The sequence below is a fragment of the Crocuta crocuta genome, unplaced genomic scaffold (assembly GCF_008692635.1).
Source record: "Crocuta crocuta isolate KB4526 unplaced genomic scaffold, BGI_CrCroc_1.0 scaffold197, whole genome shotgun sequence".
Lineage (NCBI taxonomy): Eukaryota > Metazoa > Chordata > Mammalia > Carnivora > Hyaenidae > Crocuta > Crocuta crocuta.
In genome coordinates this window covers 9061504-9083348 of record NW_027532002.1, presented here as the reverse complement: position 1 = coordinate 9083348, position 21845 = coordinate 9061504, and the positions used below count along the sequence as shown (strand labels likewise).

Genomic DNA, 21845 nt, shown 5'->3' with positions numbered 1-21845 from the left:
GGGTCCCTCCCCCCCCCCCTCCACCTCGGTTTCCACTAGGCCAGGCCGGACGACTCTGCAGAGTTACAAGGCCCCAAGCGAGGCAGGCGACCGCAGCTCAAGTCCAGGGCTAGAATTTAGAACGGGGAGGGGCACGGGGCATTGACTTTAATCCCATCCTTTAGCTCGGCCAAATCGAGGAAGGTATTTCTCACCCCTTAGAGTCTCGAAGGGGTAAATTAAAAGGCCTCAGCCTCTGTCAGTTGGAAGAAAGTACCCACCCCCAAATCTGAACGGAAAGCAGCGACTCCTAAAAACGGGGTAATTAAATTCACGTGTGAACATTGTGCCTGCAAGAGTGTGTTTCTCATTAGCCCACTTCCCTGGCGGCGAGGGCGGGCGGCGCGGGCGCTTCCATCTCTTTTTCTGCCTTCATTCTGCCCAACAGTTTCAGTAACCCTCCCCCAAACCCTGATCCATCGCTGTCCCTGACGGGAACCCTCAAATGCCAGGCTCTGCCCCAGGGCCAGGCTGTGAAGCCGGGCGGAGACCAACTGGGTGCCCCTTTATCCGCCCGCGCCGGAAGAGGGAAGTGGGGGACACAGTGAACTCAGACGAGGCTGGTCCTGGTCGCCTCAGCCTCCTCCCCCCTAATATTTTCCTTTCCTTGTAAATTCCTCCGCGTTATCCCCACCCCCACCGCGGCCCGGTGTGTCCCAAATAATCTGGCAATTCGCGGTGCCTCTGAGATTTTCATTAAGACATATTAACCCTGGAAGAAACCTCGCTCCTAATTGTAATTGTCTGCGAACAGGCTGGACTTGCCTTGTTGTCTTTGGACTTTTGTGCCCAGAGAAGACACGAATTATTAGTAGTATCTTTTAAAATAAAAAGGCCTTCCTTTAAATGGCTTTAGCCCCCAGAATAGGACACTTACTACATAATTAGTAGGCGCCGAGTGTTAAGCAGTCCTAATTCGTGCCTAGAAGGGGAGAAAAATTACCGGGGGGGGGGAACCCTAATATGATCCCTACTCAGCCCAGAGATTTGGGGAAAAAATATTCAGCCTTTTGAGTCAGCTTTTATTTTGGAAATGAAAGGGACCGCGTGTGCATTAAAAAATAATAATAAATGGGTATAATTACAAACCGTCTCTTTTTGCCTGAGAGTTCTAAAACCTTAGCCTCCAAAACAAATCCAATACTCTGGTTCGGAAAACGGCACAGAGGAGTTGAGGGGAATGCGGTGTGCCGGCCTTTCTGATAACAGCACCACAGGCAGAGCGATGGAAACAGCTTCCGCAGCTGGAGCGGGGAAGGGAAGCACCGCTGGTGGGCATGAGTCTGAAGGCCCGCGCGCGCGCGCGCGCGTGCGTGCGTGTATGTTTGCGGGACAGGAAGGGGTGAATGTTGTTTTCAGTTCGGTAAGGAGAATGGTTCCACTGGCTTCCAGCGGTGGACTACAACTTGGAACGAAGGCTCAAGTTTGTTATCACAATGGTTCTGGAATTTAGGATTTCTTTGCTATTATTTGAAACAGACTGGAGCCGGAAGGGTCCCTTTCTCCAGCACCCTTCCGCACAAGGATGCCATATCTAACAGACTCCGAACCTGATAGAAGCCACTGGCAAAAAAGCAACCAATCTTTGCCCTCCCGGGGTTCCCTGACGGCGACTGAAGCCTGGGCTGGGACCTGCGGGCCCAGGAGAGCGGAGAAGGCTTCCAGGCGGAATTCCCTGCGCAGCCAGGCTCCACAGAGCTTGGCTGGGCCTCAGCACAGATCCCAGCCTCAGGTGCCCAGTTAGGGTGGCGAGGGTCTCCCTGCCCTCGGTGTGGGCGCCCAAAAACGCCGCGAATGCCCTCTGATCGGATCTCTTAGGCTGTGGTTGCCAATCCTCAGAGTAAGAACGCAAGGCCGCCGCCATCCGGTCGTGATCATAACCGAGGCCTTGCCTGTGCAGTGGCACAGCAGGCCCAGATCCACAGCCCTGGCCAGCTGTCCCACGCAAGCCCTTCCTTGGCAGATTCCGACCACAACTTGAGCGCGCGGAGAAAAATAAGACCCCGGCCCCAGACTCTCCCCAAGCCAGCCCTGGGTCCTTCCCGAAGGAAGACATAGAGTGGAGAAGTGGTAGAGATAGAAAACTGGGCCGAGAGAGACTGAAGATGAAAGAAAAATAAAGGGAAGAAAAGAAAGAAGGAAGAAGTAAAAGAAAGGATGAAACAAAAAAAGCAAAAAGAGGAAGGAAGCGGGGAAGAAAAGAAGGAAGAAAGGAGTCAAAGGCGACTCCTGGGAGCCGACGGCTGCTTACAGAAAGAAGGGTAAGTGACAAGGCCGGGATCCCGGTCCCTTTCCGCCCTGTCCCTCCTAGTTTGGCCTGAGTCTTTGTCAAAGGGATCTTTCGCGATCTCTACCCTGGATTGGCACGGGTAGTATCCCAGCCATGCAGGAGAATGGCAGGATCCCTGGCCAGGCACAGGCCTGGAGTGGGGGGGGGGCGGGGAGGAGAGGCCCAGGATGGAAGCGTGCGCCCCTGACCTTGAATGGCTCGAGGCCCAGAATTCCTACCACGCCCCCGGCGTCCGCCGTGGAGCCGCTAACCTGACCATACCTGCTCGGGGCCAGGTGGGTATGGGGTGGGAGGTGAAGCCAGCAGCCTGACAAAGCGCTGAGAAAGAGGCGGGGACGAGGCTCCTGCACGGGGATGAGCCGAGGTTGCCACCGCGGGCCTGGCACGACCAGGGCCTGGATGCCCCGCCCGGCCCGGCCCCCGCGCGTACAGGTACCTGGAGACGATTTCAACTGAAGTAATGAAGGCAGTGTCGTGCTGTCGAGAGAAAGGTGGATCCNGCACCCGGCCGACCCCCCCCCCCTTGCCAACCTGCGCCTGCGCTGCCACTGTGTGCGCCGCGCTGCCGCTAAGGCGTCACGGAAGGAGAAGCCACCGGCCCGGGTAACGTAAACCTGGGACAGGGAAGGAAGGAAGGTAAAGGAGAGAGAGGAAAATGGAAGGAGAGGCGAAAGCGAGAAGAGAGGAGAGCGAGCAGTGTGCGTGCTGGTTTCCCAAATNGAGGGCGACCAGGTGGGGGAGGCCGTGCTGGGGGAGGGGGCCATGCAGCCGGCAGCAGTCTACCTAACTGCTGCCGCGGACGCTGGTGACGCGCTCTTGGCCCAGCCTGCTCTCCGGATTCTTAGGCTGGGGGTCATGTAAGACCAGGGGACCCACAAAACAACCGGCGTCTGCGAGCCTCCCTGGGGCTCCCGAAAGAAATCCTGTTTGGCTTCCTCTGTCTATGCAGGTCCCCTCTCAACTGAAACCACTGGTCCAAGACAGCCACAATCCAGATATACTAGCAAGTCATAAAACTGAACAAAAGCCGACAAACCTTACGGCACCAGGGCTATAGGGCCCAGACAAATTACGACCGTCTAGGTAATATTTAAATAGATGCCTAAAGTAATTGCAGGGGGCGCGGGCTACTCCTGTTGTAAAAGTGGTGGCCGGGATAAAGTGGAAGGTGAAGATAAGAAGTCAAAAAAAGAGGTAAAATTAAAAAGCTTCATTCCACAGCTTTTATTCTTCTATAAGAACATAAACATCGTCTTTTTTCCACGCACAGCAGCATTACAATATTAATTTATTCTGATTTAAGATTAGAAGTAAATAGAGCTAGAACTAACATTTATAATAATGATAGAATGCATTTGCATAAAACAAGATTGGCAATTTTTCATAATAATAGACATTTATACAGATTTGTATTTATAATTTTTCTTTTTCTGCACCTACAGGTTTGACCCTTTTATGCATGTAACTTCACAGTATAAAGGAAACCCAAACAACGTCTCCCTTCTCTAGTCTACTCCGCTTGCCCCAGCCCTCCTCGGATTCCGTGAATCTTGGAAAGGAAAAAGAAAGGGGAAGAAGAAAAAAAGAAAATGAGAAAGAAAACTCTCCACAAGATAGGGAGAATTGTGGTGTGCTTGTCGGGTGTTACCAGTGGTAACATTTAATGACAACCCTCCCCCCACTAAATCCTCACGCATAAACAAAACTACTATGGTAGGTTATTTATCTACAGCCAGAAGGAAATGGAAATTCAGAGGTAAGTGAAATAATTTAGTCCCACAATGCAAGACTGACACAAACTGGAAGAGAAGTTTCCTTCTCCTGGTCATTCTTTCTTCTTCTTCTTCTCCTTTTTCTTCTTCTTCTTTTTTTTTTTTCTTTTAAAGCTGGGACATCTTACAGAGGAAGGAAAGATTAATCTTTCTTACTCTCAATTTTCTAATCAGCCAAAGTCAAGCCCTTTTGCCAGCCTGCATGCCCATGCCTATAAGCCCTTCTCTCTGCCAGGGAAGAAAGAAAGAAGGAAAGAAAGAAAGAAAAAAGAAACCCAGGGGCCTGTGTCCCCTGATTAAACACAGCCCAGCACTCCAAGCAGGCGAGCCTGGTGGCGGCTCCTTGCACCATTGACCTCAGGCCAGACACCTCAGCGCCTACAACGGGACCTCGGCCTTCCGGCTAGGTTTGCCCGCCCCCGCAGGAAACCAGCTCGACCCGGAGGACACGAGCCATTTCCAGCACAGGAACCCCGAGACAGCAAACCAGCCCAGTCACCACTCGACACTTTAGGAATAATCTGTATCTCTATAGAAATCTAGCACGATATGGCTTTTTCCCCCAGAAAACAAGTAAACCAGCACCAAGCAAACAGACAAAGAAACAAAAAGTCAGAACAAACCAGCCCTGCACAGATGTAACGGCCAGCGAGAAGGCGAGTGTGGGAGGGAGGAATGAGGCTCCGGCACAGGTGCGAGGTCCTTGGCAGAGGCCGGAGACGGAGGCAGGAGAACGGCTCTCTGGCAGCGGGGGGGAAAAAAAAAACAAAAACACAAAAAACAAACAAACAAAAAAAAACCCAACGGCGTTGCCTGGAGCTTCATCAGGAAAAATTAAAATTGGCTGTGAGCTCTCGGATCCGGTTCTCTCGGTTCATTTTCTTCAGTTTCATCCTGCGGTTCTGAAACCAGATTTTAACTTGTCTGTCCGTGAGGTGGACGCTGCGGCTGATCTCTAGGCGCCGCTCTCGAGTAAGGTACATGTTGAACAGAAACTCCTTCTCCAGCTCCAGCGTCTGGTGCTTGGTGTACGGGCAGCGCTTCTTCCTGCCGCTCTTTGCTGTGAGCCAGTTGGCTGCGTTTTCGCCTTTGGAGTTGCCTGGCATGCAAGAGAATAAAGAGGGGAAGGTTAAGTCGGGGCCACGCTAGGCTGTGCGCAGGGGTGAGTTTGGGACTTCTCTGCCATAAGAGGGATGCCCTAAGTCACAGAGAGAGTTTTGCGCCTCCCGCCCCCCAGTTGGCTTGCTCGAGAAGAGCCTTTCTCCAAAAGGCATGTGCGAAATGGACAGGGCCTTCCATCTACACCTACCCTCCCAAGTTACATTTTCCTCCTCTTCTCCCCAAACACCTGTTTTAGCACAAAGCTGCCGGGCGCTGGCAGAACGAAAGAACGGCCTGAGAGGGCGGGCTGTATATCTTGAACTTAAGCCTTTCTCTGCTTCTCTCCCCAAGGCAGACAGGCATTTCCTGCGGCCCCCAGGAAGAGGGCATGGGTGCTTACTTAGAAGGAAGGGGGGCCGTCTGTGTCTCACCCCAGTCCCCTGATTGCCTAAGGCCCAATGAGGAGAGGGACAAGGACACAGTTGGCACCTGGAGAAGGCACGAAAAACTGATTCGGGGTCAAGGGCCGTCCCTCACGTCTTTCCAGGAGCCAGGGACATGAAGTCTGGGCGATTCCGAGTTTCAGGGGAAGTGAAATGGCCCCTTTCGGAATCTCAGCTCAGGGCCCCGGCGTCCGGGCCGCATTTGCCTTTTCTTCTCCCCGCAAGGAGGATTCCCGCCCCTCCAGCAACTTTGAAAAAAGCATGGGGGATCGTAAACTCGAACTTCGCCGGTTAATGGGCTTATTTATTGGTGCTGGCGGCTGCTTATTTTGGATGCCTTACAAACATCCGCGCTATCTGCGGGCGAGCCACTTTCCTCCCTCCCCCACCCCCCGCGTGGGCCGCGCCTCGCAGGCTGGGCCCAGACCACGGCTTAGGGTGCTCCCGGCCACGGAGAAGGGCATGCACGAGAGGGGGGCTGCTTGTCCGTCTCCTCGCCCCCAACCGGGGTGAGCTGAGGCCAGCGCAGAGGACGTCTTGGTGTGCGGCGCTAAGCCGGACATGGATTTTTACTGCGTCCCCACGCCCAAATATTAAAAAGCAAGTTCACAAGGTCAGCCTGCCTGCAACTTGGGCCAAGGCCGGCAGGCTGCCGCGCGGAGTCCTGGCTCTCCGCTGCTTCCCTCCTCTGGGGCTCCCTGCCTGTCTGCCCGCCTGACTGCGGCCCTTCAGCGCGCCCTGCTTACCCAGGGAGTCCTTCTCGGGCGAGGCTTTGCTGCTCTCGGAAGGGGCTGGGGAGAGCTCCTCCGCGGCCGAGGACGACGCGTGCGCCTCCTCGTCGCCCTGCGAGCCCCCGCCGCCGCCACCGCAAGTCAGCGTGGGGGGCGGCGGTGAATCGAGGGCTCGCTCTTTCCGGGCTGCGTCCGCTGAGCCGGAGGCGAGTGCGGGTGGCGGGTCGAAGCCGCGCCCGGGGGGCTGAGCGGGGAAGGGGCCGGCGCCGAGCTGCTGTGCGCCGCCGCCGCCGCCGCCGTACCCCTTGGCCGTGCCATAGGCCTGGGAGAGGCGGAAGTAGCCGGGCACTGGCACCCCGCTGGAGGTGCTCAAGGCGCAGCCGTCGGGCGGCGGGCCTCGCGGGAAGGGAGCAAGCTCGGCTGCGGCGGTGGAGCCTTTGGGGCATTTGTCCGCCGAGTCGTAGAGGCAGTAGGAGCTCTCCTCTTTGATGTTCTGCGCNAGCATGACATTGTTGTGGGATAATTTGGCGAAGGGAGCAGATAGCCCTTTCTGGCTGACATTTCTTGTGCAAAACATGCTGAATACGATTAGCAATCCCCCCGCATCGCGGCGGGCGCCCGCAGCCAATCCTGAGCCAGAGTTTCCGCGCGACCACTCCCAGTTTGGTTTCGTAGGCGCGGGGCCGCTCTCCGAGGGCGCCCTCTGAGCCCACGATTGATATAAATATGTAATCTGTATTGATGGGCCAGGAGACGCACACCCAATACCTCAGCCCAAAGGCCAGGAGCAGTGGGGGCTGCCCCAAAGTGGCTAGTGGGGGGCCTGGTTCCTGGGCTAGCCCCGCCCACGCTCGGACGTGAGCCCTCCTGCGGGGTCTGTTTGAAGGGCCCTTGGGCCCCCACGCAGTTAACAAGTGGGGTGTTTATGGTGCGCACCCTGGCCCGCCTTGGGTGCTCCCCCTCTTATTTTGGAATCAGCCACTAGCCCTGCATATACTCGAACCACTATGGGGGCCTATTGTAGGGCCTCAGACTCTTCCCATTCGGCCCCGGATCTGGAGCTGTCTCCTAAAAGTGGCCAACCCGGCCCTAAGGCCACCAAGGACCGCGGAGTGTCCGAGATCCAGCGCGCACTGGAAGCCGGCTATTGCCACTTCTTTCTTGCTTCCCACACAGAATCCCCCCCAAAATGTACTGCCCTGGCTTCTCAACCCTCACACTCTCCTCAGCCAGTCGTTGATCTAGTTAGGATCTTTGCCTCTGGTGTGCTCACCTGGCTTGCTTTCTCTGTAGCTGCCCTCGGTGGACCCTGGCGAGCTGGCACGAGTTGGAGGGGGTAGCGGTGGTGGTGGTGGTGGTAGAAGCGACTGGCAACCTTGGCTGAAAGACTCCCCTAGCCCTATTCCGAGGTCAGAGCCAGGTCCAGGCACCCCACAGCCCCATTACCCCGGTGGCTTCCAAGCTCCTACGCCGTTTCAGGGAAGTGAAAGAAACATTGCTCTTCTGGGTCTTGGGTTTGACTGGAGGCGAAGACCTGGAGGGGGAAACTTGGAGAAGGGGCGGCGGAGGGACACCTCTGCCATTCGATTCTCAAGCTCTTCCTTTAGCCTTGGCATTCGCACACTCTCGGAGGTTATGACTAGAACCAGTGTCACCACACTCCTGCCTCTTCGTCCCCTCCCCTCTCCCCCCCTCCCCTCCAAACCCGCGGCTGGGGCAGCCCTCGCTCCCGCGGTGTGCGCATTTTAACGAGGCCCGCGGTGAGGAAATCCGTTCCCGGCAAGCCCGGGCTGGGCTCGTGGCCCAGTTATAGCAGCGTTTGGAGGCCAGGCCCTTTGCTCAGCAGGCACCGGGGCCTCCTTTTTCCCTGGCCGTAGGAACGCTCTCTCAGGCAATGGAAACTGCTGTCCCAGGGCGCTAGCCCCTGCACGGGCCTCTTACCTATCTCAGGAAATGCGACCTTTTCCGGGCCGGATCCAGTAGAGTCCAGGAGGTCCCTGCCTTGCCCCTTGGCTGTGTGGGTTATGGCTCTCCGGGATGTCCCAGGCCTGCTGCCCGCACCATCTCCAGCCCCCGCAGAAGCCTCGACTGGGGCTGCTAAGACTGGGGCTGCTTAACGCCAGGATCCCAGGAAGCAGACCTCCCAGGCCTCTGCCTGCAGCGGGGAAAAGACCCTTGCATCCCGGCTGATTTGCCAGGCACTTGGCCTTGTTCCTCCCGGTGTGAACCCAGACCGAGAAGGAAGCCGAGCCTGAGAAGCCCCAGAGAGAGTGCACGGGAGAGCTGGCGGAAGAGCCCTGCCGCTGGCTTCTGAGACGCAGGCAGTTGCGGACTCTGCCTGTTGGTGCTGCTCCGCGCGCGCCGCGCGGGCGGCCGCGCCACCGTTTGCGCTGCGCTCTAGCTACTTCCACCCACTGGCCTGCGCCTGGCGGTGACCGGCTCCGCAGACTGGGCATCAGGGGCATAGAGGGGGAGCACAGGGAGAGACAGAGAGACACAGAAGGTGAGAAGGACAGAGGGAGAGTAAAAGAAGAGGGGGAGAGAAGGGCAGAGAGTCTGAGAACTAATTCTCTCCAATCCGACAAGCTCTTGAGGCCTAAGTAGCAGCTGCAGCCGAATCAAGTCTGTGTAGAGAGATCAGGGGCTGTTCTTCACTCCCCATCTCCTTCTCACCAACAAGGCCAAGGCAAATTCTAACCTGGCTAGGCCCACGAGGTCAACAAACTTACATACCGAAAGCTTCAGAGCTTGGAAACCTAGGACCCTTCTCTGGACGGGCTTGGTCCTTGTGCCGCTCACCAGGAGGGCGTAACGCATTGGGGCTGTGGCGCTCAGCAGTGCTACTGAGAAATGCCACAAAACTGAAGGCTGCCTGAGGAGGGGGGGTTGCCCCTTAGCACTGTGAATGCCAATCAAGAAAGCTCCGCAGAGTATGAAGTAGGTCCCAAGAACCGGAGAGGGTTCCTTGAAAAGAATGAGTCCCAGCAGGCCACTGGGCCAGGACCTGGTTCCTCTCCCCACTAAATCCACAAAGCAACTTCCCAAGGCTGTAGGTTGGGAAGGGCCAGTGACCACAGGAGAGAATGCTTGAGATGGTAGAGACTAAGAAAATAAAGCGAAAGTCAATGATCTAAACCTATCTTTCTCTTTGAAAGCTAAGGCCCCTTTGGAAAAGCTAAAGCCAAGCTCTGACTCTTATCCTGTGAAAAATGCACATCTGGGCATTCCCACAATTTGACCCATCATTCTCAAGGAGTTCGCAGACTTCACAGTCTTCTCCTTGGGCCCTCCAGAATGTTCCAGGACCCTCCGGAATTCAGCAGCCCTGCCAGTTTGACTGGTAAGACAAGCCGGGTGCCCTGGCCCTAGGCAGCTCAGGCTTAGTCTGGTCAAGGCCCTGTAGGATGACCAAATGGACTTCCAGACTGCATGAGATCCAATAGCATGCAGGTGCCAACCAAGGTTACGAAAATCAGCTTGGTGCTGCATCTGCTATATGAAGGCCTCCTTGGCTGCCGACTTAGAGGAGGTGGAAGGCTCACTGCAGCCTCTCAGACCATGGCATTGGCACTTGGGTCTTCACTGACCTTTGGGAGAGCCAGATGTTTTTCTCCAGTGTCTTTTCTCCCCTTGTAATAAACCAAATGGGATGTTCAGTTTGTGCTGTTTCTTGCTTACAAAAAAAAAAAAAAAAAAAGATGACGATGATGAAGAATGTGTAAGCCCATGCTAGAGAGTTCTTCACTGGCCCAGGACCGCCCCCCCACCCCCACTGGGGTGTGCAGAGCCGGGGAGCCGAGCCGAATGGACAGCCTGCCGCCGAGGCGCCTCAGGCGCAGACTGGCCTGCTGCCTCTGGTTCGGACGAAAAGATATCCACACAGCAGAAGCTCAAGTTAGACGCTGCTGCCCTTTCAGTTGGTCTAGGAGCTCCCAGCATCCCCTACCAGCCCCAAGGCTCCGCACTCCCCAGACTGTACACCGAGGTGTTAACTTTCTCAACAGAATATTCCGTTTATCGATTGCCTGGGCTTTCCCGAGGTTCTCAATTCCCGAGAGAGATTAAGAAAAGTGTTTTAGTTGCAGCATGGGTAGGCTCTGGACACTCTCTTCTCACTAGCCCATTTGCTTTCTTTTCCTTTTTCCCTTCTCCCTCCCTCCCAGCTGCTGAATTTCTCTCTCTTTCTCTCTGTCTCTCTGTCTCTCTCCCCTTCAGGATGCCTTTGACCTAAAACTCTTGGTGCCTGCTTCCTTCAGCAGGCCTGTGTAGTGGTTATATGGCAGCCCCTAAAGCCTACGTTTATTTAGGAGTCAATATCGTCCGTTTCTACCTGGGTAATAACACTCCCCCTCCCCGTGGCTGTGGAGCCAAAGTAATCGCCAGGCCGGTGGAATGAGCCCTTTGGCGAGGATTACAAGCCATTTCACCGGATAGCGGATTCCTCCTCCTGAGTAGGGCCTTGCAAACGATGAGAAATAACAAACTGTTGTTACAAAAAAACAAAAACAAAAAAAAAAAACACACACACAAAACCCTTTTTAAAAATACTAAATACTGAGATTGAGACAGCCAGTAAACAATTTGTATCTGTAAATTGTTCTCAGTGCTTTCCAGAGTCAGAATTATCTGACCCGTTGTGGAGTTAGGCTGCAGCCTCAAAGAGGAAAAATAAACGCTACTTTCACATATCTGTTTTAACAAAAATTATGGACTCTGATTCTTGCATTTACTGTATAGTTAGAATATATTTTTTTGGTACGTGCTAATGTTCTTTTCTCATTCATCTTTAAGAATGTCAACATTTCCAGGGATATTTGCTGTGTCTGCTTTGAGTTAATCAGGTGCAGTCTATCCATAAACGACGCACTTTAAAATTTTCTCTAAATTTAACCATTAAACTGGCCCTTCTTTCCTGACGGGGGAGTATTGGGGCCTTTTCTCATGCTCCCTAAATTACAATACCCTTAGTTTTGTCCATAATAAACTGCCTCTGGCCTTGAAACTAGAGGGGTGGTTCTGGGATTTTAGGGAAGGCTCAGGCTTCAGACAGCACAGTATGGGTGCCCACTGGATGTGGTTCCCATGAATGCCTTATTCTGACAGAATTTGGGAGCCCGTGCTCAACAAAGACTAGTGACTTTTGATAGGCAAATTTACGCGCGCACAAGCACATGCACACAGGCAGCACCTATTTTCTCTGAGATTCCTGCCCCCACTCACCCCTGCACAGTATATTTGTGAAAAGAAAATAAACCACTTCAAGAAACTAATGAAAATATCAGAATAAAAACTTAAATATAAGAAAAGAGGACATTTGAGTCTAGCCTCTGAAATGTTAGGCAAAATGATTGATTTAAAACTTGTTTTATGACAACCCTGATGGAGAGATTGTGATCAGAGTTGATCTTCCGTGCGAGCATTTGAAAATGTATATATGTACATAGATACATGGATGTATATATGTAGTTACCAATATATATAGTTTTTGCATGTTTTGCAAGATATGCAAAAGATACCATGTTTACATCTAAGAAACCGCTGCAAAACCCCAGCGAGGTTTATAACGGTACATTCCAAATAAGCAAAAACAGGCTTCTCTGGACGCTTCAAAAATCATATGTGACTTTTTTGAATTGGCCTCCTTCAGAACAAAGGTTTTCCCCAGGCTGCCAGGCAGACCGAGAGACTGCACCTAGTAGGAAACGAGCGGCCTCCCCTCCCGGACGCCTGCCCCAGGGAATCAGCCAGCCCCAGCGGCCACAGTTGCTGACCACCTCATTGTTTGGAGTAGAAACTTTCTTTTTCCCAGCCCCGCCATCTCTCTCTCTCTCCCTTTCTCTCTCTGTCTTCCCTCTCTCTCGGTCTTCCCTTCTCTCTCTTCCTCTCACTTCCTTCTTCTTTCTCTCTCTCTCTCTCTCTCTCTTTCTCTTTCTCTGTCTGTCTGTCTGTCTATCTTTTTGTTGCCACTACAACCCCGATCCCAGTACAGCGAGAACTCTTTCGCTTGGATGCCCCTCATCCTTGGCTCGTCCCATTCTGAATATTTCTAGAAAATTGAAAGATAGCCTTGGGTGAATTGCTGGCGCAGGGAGCTTAAATCGTCAACTTTTCCAGAGGCCTCCCCCTGCTTTCCAACCTTGGGGAGCCATGGGAGAAAGGGGGGTGGGCTGAGCGCCTATAGCATCACCCACAGCTCACAAACCCAGCCACTTTTTCCAGTCCTGCTCTGACCTCAGCCACCTCCCCACTCCCGCCGCAGCCAGATTGAAATTGCTAAACTTGTGGCCTCTTACCTTGACACATTTCCGAAATCACTGCCAAGGGACAGCAGGCTTCTCCGTGCCGCGACGCCTGCGAGGCCTAAAGAAGGCGCGTTGCCTTAAATTACAACACCTCGAAGGTGAGCCCCCCCCTTTTTGATATTAAGGGGAGCGGGACAAGTGAAATAATGTAACGTGCTGCTCTTAGTATCAGAAGCGAACAAAGGCCAAGAATCGCGCTGGGGTTCTCGGCTCCCTGGCGGCTTTGACATTGATCGGACGTGCGCCATCTCGTGGCGGCTGAGCGACTAGGCCTAGCCCGAACTTCTGCCCGGAGCCCGGAGAAGGAAGCAGGCTCTAGGCATAGACTGAGGGAAAGAATGTGCCCAGCCCGCTGCTAAAGAGATCTCATTTTTACATCTAAGAAATTGCTGCAAAACCCCAGCCGGGTTTATAGCGGCGCATTCCAAATATGCAAATTGGCCGGCCCGGGACGGGTTTACGACCACATTGTCACAGCCATCGGAGGATGGGCTTTTATAGGGCTCAGAAATCAAACCCGCGCCCGCTTGCCGCCCGCCCGCGAGCAGTCCTCCTGGCTAGACTCTCTCTAGCAACTTGCAAGACTTTGGTTAATGTTTAACTGTCCCAAAGGAAGTCTTTCCTTAAACCCTGGGCTTCCCTGCCCACCCCTCACTGGCCCCCAAGAGTCGTTGTTCACCTCCGTGTGTCTGTTCATCAACTTAGACATTCATCGAGGGGGTCTGTCCCATTCCCCTTTGAGCTGGACTTCCCCAGTCGCGCCAGTTAGACAAACACACAAACAAATAAACAAAGCGGGGTCTGGGGCCTGAGGCCTCTCTCCAAATTCCATCTTCTCTGCAGCTCTGGCCCTGCCTGGGTGGCTAGGGAGAGGGTGGGGGTAGGGGTGGGGGGTGGTGGGCAACAAAAGGCTCTGGCCTTTCCGCTCTGCCCCTCAAGGTTATGGGTGATGTCCAAATTTAAGGCAGAAGTTCAAAGGCAGGAAACAAAGAGGAAACCGGCATCTTTCTTTCCCCAAAGGGAAAAGGCAGCCTCAGCTGGGAGCTTGGGACAAAGTGCCCATAGAGGCTCCTGAGAGACTAATCTTTATACCCAGACCGGTCTCTGTCTTCCTAAGGAGATCCCCAGGGCACCCCAGAGTGGTTCTGCTTCAGGCCTCCTGGTCCTGAGATGAGCGAGCCCACCCTGGATCAAACTCATCAGCCACTTCAAACCCCAGGGCTTTCTCTCCAACCTGAAAGGATGAAACCCCCAATTCCAGGTCATGAGATACTCCATTCCCGGGACCCCGCCCCCCCTTCCCAAAAGGACCTGGCCAGATCACCTCCCCACCCCTTCAGGGGCTTGGTAACTCGCCCCTTTTGGGGGGGGATATGGTGGGGAAAACATTTGGCAGTAAAAAGCAAACAGGAAGAGAATGTCACACCAGGACCCAATACTCAAGTTTCCACAGTCTTTATTTCCCTTGTGCCCGGTCGCCTGTATACATGCTGCGACATACTTGGTGGGTGAGAACGGAGGACAGCCCAACGCTTCTATTACACACAGAGCCACCAGACACTTCTTAACACAGGGAGGCAGAGGAGATTCAATGGGAGGGTGCCTGGCTTTCTCGGATGAGGTCCCCAGGCCCTGGAGGGCCAGACTATGTCAGAGCTTACCCCTATGCTTTCCAAACATTCCAAGAAATNCAAAATAGGTTATGGTTCTTTTATTTACAAGTCTTTTGAACACCATCCCTGTATGAAGCGTACATTCAAATATTTTTAGCAGTGAGTGAGTTTAACCGTGGAACACTGTAAACAGATAGAGCCTTTAAATATTCTCTTCATCATTTCCCCCCCCCTCTCCTTTGCATCTTTTAAAATTTGCTTTTGTTCCTGCAGGGAAATATATATATATAATATAATATTTATTTTTTAAAATAATTCCAAACGCTCTTGAGCTCTTGGAAGGTCGCCGGAAGCTTCCAAGCTCAGTTCTGGGGCGGTGAAGGGCTGAGTGCGGTGCCAGAGCTGGGTATTTTGGGGACGCAAGCCCCTCATAGCAGGGGACCGCTGGCCAGGCCCACTGTGTCGCTGAGCAAATCCAAGCCTCAGCTGAGTGTGGTGGAAACTTTGCCAGGCTGCACTCCACAGGCATTTCCTGCTGAGATCTTGGGGCCAGCGGCCTGGACACAGCCTCTTAGCTTTTTGATGTCTTCCACCTCGGGAAAGGTCTGCTCTGTGACCAGGCTTTAGGCTTGAGTGGCAGAGCAGGAAGAAGACCCTCATCGGTAGGAAAAGCTAGGTGGGCTGCAGGAGACAACTGGTAGAAGCACAGGCCCCAGACAGTGCAGTGAGTGCCTACGAGGGGTGGAGAGCCGCTAATGCCACCTGGAATAGACGTTTCTCCCTCCAGGATCAGCAGCCCTCTCCCACCTCACAGTCCCCTTTTCGTCCAGCCGCCGTCTTTCACATTGGCTTTGGAAAGCAGCCCCACTCCGGACATCTAGGAATCTTCCCCCCTTCCTCCTGTTCCTGTCCCCAAGCTGAACTGGGTTTAAAGACAGAATAGCTTCTTGACGCAGGGGTCCCGGGGGTGGGCAGGCTCCATGTGGAGGGTCTTGGGCCCAGGTCGCTCTCCAGGGCGCTTGGCAAGGGGCCCAGTCCTGACGGAGACCACACCCAGCCCAAAGCTCCACAGTCTCCAAGAATGAACCACCAGGGGTCCCAAACCATTTATTCTAGCTGCTGCACAGCTCTCCAAATCCAATTTTTGCTAGGAATCTTAACCCCAGATGCCCCCGAGAATCCCGGGCCGCCTCCTCAGAGGCTGTCTCCGTGTAGCCTCCTCTCTTTCGTACATCTCTCTTCTTCAACAGTCACCACGTGCCTTGACCTTGTCAAGGGCAAAATCTGCATCTAATCTCACGTGTATGAAGCCCCCCACCCAATTCCAACAGGCTGGAGCCTTAGAGGAGCGGGTTGGCCGAGTAGTACTGTAAACGGTCTCTGTTAATTTTTTTTTCCTTCATTCTTCTGTTCTGAAACCAGATTTTGACCTGACGGTCAGTGAGGTTGAGCATGCGGGAGAGCTGCAGGCGCTTCTCTTTGTTGATGTACACACTGAAGAAGAACTCCCGCTCCAGCTCCCGGATCTGGTACTTGGTATAGGGGCAGCGCTTTTTTCGGGCGCGCTGGCCACCTGTGGAGGGAGAGAGAAGCAGGGAGTGAGCCAGGTGTGGGGGCCGCAATCCATCCCCGGAGCCCCGAGTGGAGGAAGAGCGCTGGCCCAAGGGACTGCAGGCCCTGCGCAAGCCCGGGCAGGGTCTCCTCAGGCCCTTGCCTTCAGTCCCCTATTGCCAGCTGGGGACAGGCTGCAGGCGGAGACTCAGCCCCAGATAAAAGCCAGCTTCCTAGATAGGCCCCCAGGGAAGCTGCTCCCGCTGCCCGCAGAGCTGAAAGGAGGGCTCCTCGCAGCAACAGGCTAGCTTGGGCCGCAGAAGCGGCTTTCAAAGCCGCCGAGTGGGGGTTGCCGGCTGCCTCCAGCCCCGCCAGACTAAACAAACAGCCGCCCGCGGACATTTCACCTTCCAGCACCTGGGCTGCTGGTTCCCGAGGCAGTAAAGTCGGCCCCAGCCCTCGTCTTTCCCGGCTGCGGCCGCGACTCGGCCCTCGCTAGCCTCTGAGGCAGCCGCGGGAGCTTTGTCAGTCTGTGTCCTGGCCACCAGCTTCTGCCTCCTGGACCAGCCTCCTGGCTTCCACGAGGTGAGGCGGTGGCAGCGGAAGCCCCCTACCCTGGGCCTTCCCTGAGCACCAAGGCCACAGAGCCACCCAGGCCCCCCAGTAAGGCAGGGGTGCTGTTTTCAATAGGGTGGAGGGGAGAGGGGCTTCCCAAAGCTGCGGGCAGGCTTGACTTGCTCCCCTTTTCAATAAAACTTCACAAGACGGAAAGAAAAAAAACCCGCTTTTGACAGATGGAATAACAATTGTGAATAACATGCAGTTGGACAGAAGGCGGCACGTAATTGCCACCGCGCTGGAGGAAAATGGCTTCCTTTTGGATAAAAAGGCCAACTTTGCCTTAATTTGTTCCTTTTAATGTATTGCTCCAGCTAAGGCGGGCTATTTTATCTGTTCAACACGCTCCTAGCGCCGTCGTTAAACAGGGATGCCTTTGAATCCCGGCTGGGACTGGAGTCCCGGAGCAACACATGGCTTTTATAAAAATCTCCGGATTACCTCGCTATCAAAGGCTCCCGGAGCCTTTGCAGGGGGAATTTACAGGCGCCCACCTCCGGCTCCCCAGCCCGATCTGCCCTGAGCGGGGTCGAGCTGCCGGACTTGGGACTGAGAAGGGAAAAAAGGGAAAAGGGGAGTTGTGTGTGTGTGTGTGTGTGTGTGCGCGCGCGCGCGCGCGTGTGTGTTGTGTTTTTTTTCTTTTTTTTCTTCTTCTTCGTCTTCTTTTTTTTTTCTTTTTGCAGGCATGCCTTGGCCGGTGGGTATTTCACGGCCAATTTCAGCACTCGCCACGTGATCCCGCCTTTTATAACAAAGTTTTGTTGGGGGAAACCTAAAGGCCCTTCATAAACCTTATATGCTTATAAAACAGCATATAAAAATTTAACAGCGGTGCTGCGCTAGATTTCCAACTCCCCTTTCATAAAGCGCAGGGCGCTTGCCTTTATACGTACTGGAGCCGCTGGCCTTGTCCTCNCCGTTCCTGCCCACGGTGCTATAGAAATTGGACGAGACGGCGGGGGTGGGGTGGTGGTAGACGTTGGCCGAGCTCTTGGCCAGCACGTCGCCAGGCACGCCGGCCGCGCTGGGCGCCTGCAGGCAGTCTCTGTGCACGAGCTCGTCCGCGGAGTAGCAGTGAGCCAGATTGCCGCGGGGGTGCCATTTAGTGGCGGGCTCAATGGCGTACTCTCTGAAGGTCACTTCGCGTACGGGTTGGACCTGGGGCAGGTTGGAAGAGTAGGAGTATGTCATTGGGCGCGAAGACGGGGTCTGGGGCAGAAAAGAAGGGAGGCTGGAGAAATCTGGACCCGAGACGTAGTAAGTACAACTTGGCAAATACATGTTAGAGGAGCAGGGACCACGCTCATCAAAATCCATCATTGGGCTACCTTGGGCTCTCCGCAGTAGCCGAGCTTAACATGATTCTCCACTGCAGCTGCCTCTTTGAAGCGGATCCGTGAAGTAGAAATTTGGAGACGTAAGCTGACGTGGAAATCTATCCCCATCCTTAGCAGGGAGGTGCTGGTCATGTGACCCGATGTTGAAATTGNTTTTTTTTTTTTCCCCCCCTTTCCTTCCCCCCCCCCCCCTTCCCTCCCTCCCCGGCTTCCTTTCTTTGTAGCCACCTCAGGGGAAGCAACAGATCGTCACTCGGTGTTCTCACCGAAAGCACGTAATCGCCGGTGTAACTCATGTTGGCTGGGGGGCCTCCCGGCGCGCGGCGAGGCTGGGGTGCGCCCCATGCCACTCGCTTGTGCTCAGCTGCACGGTCCTGGCCCTCAAGTGCGCCGAGGGCGGTGAGAGAGCTCAACTCCTGCCACCCGTCACTCCCCGGGTGAGGGATGCCCAGGCTGGGGGTGGCCGGGTGGGAGCTCGTCGCTGCGTGGCCCGTGCGCGGTCCTGGAATCTATTCTCCCGGAGGCTCGCGTTCGCACCTCCTTCTTCGCTCTCCCCCTCCCACAGGCTTGCTCTGGAAACCACCTCTGCCTCCGTCTCTGGCCGGACCCCCTTCGGGGCCAGGGTTCGCAGCCGTGGATGTGCCTGCCTCGTGGCTTGCCCGATTTGCACGGTGACTTGATTACACGCTCGCATTCATGGTCACTTCCGAAGCGCTTTAGTGCCTTCCGTCCCTAAACCGCCAACAACCAGGGCGGCTTCCCCCGCGGTTTGTCAGGCATCTGCAGGTCCCGGAAGGGCCTTCGTCTTACCCGGGATCCACCTCCACTTCATTCTCCCCGCCGGCCTCCTCACTCCACCCCCTTCCATTGAAGAACCCCCCCCCCTCGTCCTCGTTGCCTGCCGGGGTTCGGAGTCGCCCCGCAGAGCCGGGGCTGTGGGGGCTGCGCCACGGTGCACGGGTCCGCCCGCCTGCCTGGTCTTCTGGAGCTGAGGACTCGGGAAGCCATGCAGTTGAGGCGAGCCTCGGGCTGCTTTAGGGGCGCTGACAACCGAGGAGCGTTTTCCTGGGTATGCTGCACCTTCCGCGGGCTCACCAGGCTGCCAGCGGAGCCTCAGAGCTGAGTGGGGGCAGTGAGGAGGAGGCTAGGGACAGGGAGCCTTGGCTGAGAAAGGGCTAACATGCTTCCCCTCCTTCCTTGCAAAGCGCGAGAGCCAGTGATGTGCAGGGAGAAACTCAGAGGCTCGGCGCCTTTTCTGCTACTCATCCCACGGAAGAAACACAATGCCAAAGGAAAGAGCAATGTTTCCCACACTCGCGGAGCCGTGGGTGACAAGATCGCCTCGAAAAGGCTAGACTTGAACCAAAGGTAGAGACAGGAGCCATAGCTGCTAGTAGGAGTCTTAGCTTTCGTGGGAAAAGGAAAGAGAAAAAAATTAAGATGGTGAAAAATGCGTGCCACCCTGCAGGATTGAATGATCAACGTTTGGGAGAAGTGAAGAAGGGGGCATAGAGCTGCCAGGCAGGACCGGCAGCTGGGCGGGGCTCAGCCCTGGGGCCTCCCCACACCTATCTTCTTGGAAGGAGCTGGATGTCGCTGAAGGAAAGTCGAAAAATGAAAAAGGATAACCTTTTCCCTTTCCCCATCCAGGAAATAGCCGAAGGTATTTATATATCTTGGGGAGATTTAGAGTATAAACTCTAAGATCTTTGGTATTTAAGTGTCAACATCGATTTATTTATTTATTGCTGAGCTGACTGTAAGTGACTCAATAACAAATCTAATCATGTATTTCACTGGAAAAGAACTATTCTCATTATGTATTTTCTCCAAATGATGGCCCACCATTGCATTTGAATACCCGCTGTAAATATCAGTAATATCGAGTAATTACTCTGCAGTGGAGTAAACTAATTTATTAGCATTAAGTTTATGTGGCTCCTACCCCCTTTCTTTACAAGGGCTGCTTATCACAAATCAAACTGGTTGGACACATTGGTTTAATGAACTCTATATTCAGGATTTGCTGCAAGAACTTTCATACCCCTTGAATCCCTGCGAGTTGAACTTGAAATTATTTGTGCATCTTCAGCTTGACATATTTGTCCACTGTGGCTTGTCCACCGTACAGAGGGCAGCAGTGGTGTGAGTGAGGTCTGGTGGGAAGGAGGGTTGTTGGGGAAGGGCAGCCTGAGACCTCCTAAAGCTGGGAATCACAGTTACGGGATTGCCCTGCAGCGGAAAAAACTTTGATTTCCAGCAGTGACCAACAAGGCAAAATATTTATTTCTCCGCAGCATCTCTTTCTTGGAGACAGAATATAGAAGGGAGCAGGAGAGGTTTGCGAATAGTGGTATTTGAGCCATTCCCGGACTTGATTTTGGCTCTCCCAAACTATCTCCTAGTAGCCCACCCAGTCCCCGCCACCCCGACCCTCGAACAAAAGGAATGCTTGAGGGGTTTCAGTGACTTTGCCATAACAAAGGCGCCACCATTTCAGGGCTTGCCCCGCCCCTGGGTGAAGGCAAACAAATTCTTGCACTTGTATTAGGGCTTTTAAGACTATAATTGAACCCGGGGGCGTCTAGGAGAACCGAAAACAGTTCTAGACAGACCTGGGGTTTTATAGCAGTTTTGGCAGTCAACTTCAGCTTGTGCCTTTGCAGACCGGCTGCGGTGGCCCGCTAGCTGGGGACACCAGGCTGCCTCCCCCAGCTGCACGCAGCCCTTTTCTTAATTAGATCGGTTTTCCCCTTAGTGCCACGGAGAGGGGGTACCCGCAGAAAGGTCAGTATGGGGATATAGGCTGTTCTGCATAATCAATGACTCCCGTGTCCTTGAGAGCCAAGCCGAGAGGGTGCCAGCAGGTCTGGATCCCATGGGTTATCTGTAGGAGACAAAGGCAAATTTCCGAGGAAAGGCTGGGGTGGAGGAAGGCTCTCCCAAAGCAGCTGGCAGGGTGGTTCAAGAAGGCTATACTAACGCAGGGTGCCGGGAGGGACACACAGCCGAGAAGAGGGCATGTGGGGGTGCTACAGTAAAGATGGATGAAGGGAAAGGCTTTTGATGCCAGGAGAAGAGAAAATGCCTGGAGTGGCGAATGTTTTTACTTCCGCAGCAGAGACAGGAGGGGGTGCTCAGATCCCCAAGGCTGCGGACTTTTCCCAGCTTTGCCTGCTCCTGCCCCTCTTGCCCAGAACATACTGGCAGTGTGAATGTCTGCGGGGGTGGGAGGGGGGCGTTGGGGGTGGGCACAGACTGGAGCATCAGACCAAATCTGGGCAAGCAGAGGGGCAGATTTGCAGGTACTTGGTTTTGACTTTCTTCTGAGCCTAACTGACTCTTCCGCTTTGCAGGAGGCCCTGGAGCCGAACTGAGTCCACCCGGCTCAGGGGAAGACCTGACGGGTGCTCAGGCCACCCTGGAATGCCAAGTCCGAGTTGTATTTCTTAAAGAGATCCAGTGGATGCGGCTGTGACATTGGCCCTGGCGACCGGTTTCCCACGAGCTGTTCTTTCTCAGGAGCTCCACAAAGCGGAGCCATCTCCCGAAAGCAGTCTTCAGCATGTATTTCCTTTTATCCTCAACCCGGAGCCCCACGGCAGCTAATGCAAAAGGCCAAAAATGTTTTGGAGGAAGAAAAACAAAGGCAGGAAGTGGCGGCGGCCTGACGGTGCGTGTCTGTCTGCGGAGAAGGGAGGGAGCCGTTTCGATCTCTTCTTGTTGTTTTTCCAAACTTCAAGGTCTAGGCGGCCCTCGCAGGGCCGGGCCCTTTCGTTCCCCAGGCAGCGTTTGGAGATGGCCACCCGGAGAGGAGAAAGCTGGCGCCCGCGCCAGCCTTGTCAGGCGGAAACGGCTAACGAGGCGATTTGCTCAGCAAAGCAGACCAAGCCTTTGCAAGGCTCCGTTTGATTTGGCCCTAAATTGGGGGTGGGAGGGGTTGGGGGGTTCGGTAGCACCTCTCAGATCCTCCTGCTGGGGCTGAACGCGCCTTGGTGGAGATGATTCCTGCATCCTATACTCCACCCACCTTCCCAGGCAAGATACT

General features: G+C 54.4%; 2 protein-coding genes and 1 long non-coding RNA gene across 4 annotated transcripts; 1 reads left to right on the top strand and 2 right to left on the bottom strand.

Annotated features, from left to right (window-relative positions):
• Window positions 1–3538: 3538 nt before the first annotated feature.
• Window positions 3539–6953, bottom strand: HOXA10 (homeobox A10). Its single transcript, XM_077775363.1, has 2 exons — window positions 6392–6953; window positions 3539–5200 (listed from the first exon to the last, which is right to left on the bottom strand). The coding sequence occupies exons 1-2, from the start codon at window positions 6951–6953 to the stop codon at window positions 4926–4928; spliced, it is 837 nt and encodes a 278-aa protein (XP_077631489.1). The 3' UTR covers window positions 3539–4925.
• Window positions 6954–14375: 7422 nt separating this feature from the next.
• Window positions 14376–17891, bottom strand: HOXA11 (homeobox A11). The gene is made up of 2 exons (XM_077775343.1): window positions 17354–17891; window positions 14376–15864 (listed from the first exon to the last, which is right to left on the bottom strand). Exons 1-2 carry the CDS (start codon window positions 17778–17780, stop codon window positions 15632–15634), a joined length of 660 nt encoding a protein of 219 aa, XP_077631469.1. The 5' UTR covers window positions 17781–17891; the 3' UTR covers window positions 14376–15631.
• A 159-nt stretch (window positions 17892–18050) lies between these two features.
• LOC144240918 (uncharacterized) lies at window positions 18051–21845 on the top strand. 2 transcript variants are annotated; one of them, XR_013337896.1, is made up of 4 exons: window positions 18051–18866; window positions 19003–19165; window positions 19266–19460; window positions 21154–21845. It is a non-coding gene; the product is annotated as an uncharacterized LOC144240918 (long non-coding RNA). The 2 variants fall into 2 exon arrangements; XR_013337895.1 differs by having other exon boundaries at window positions 19003–19460.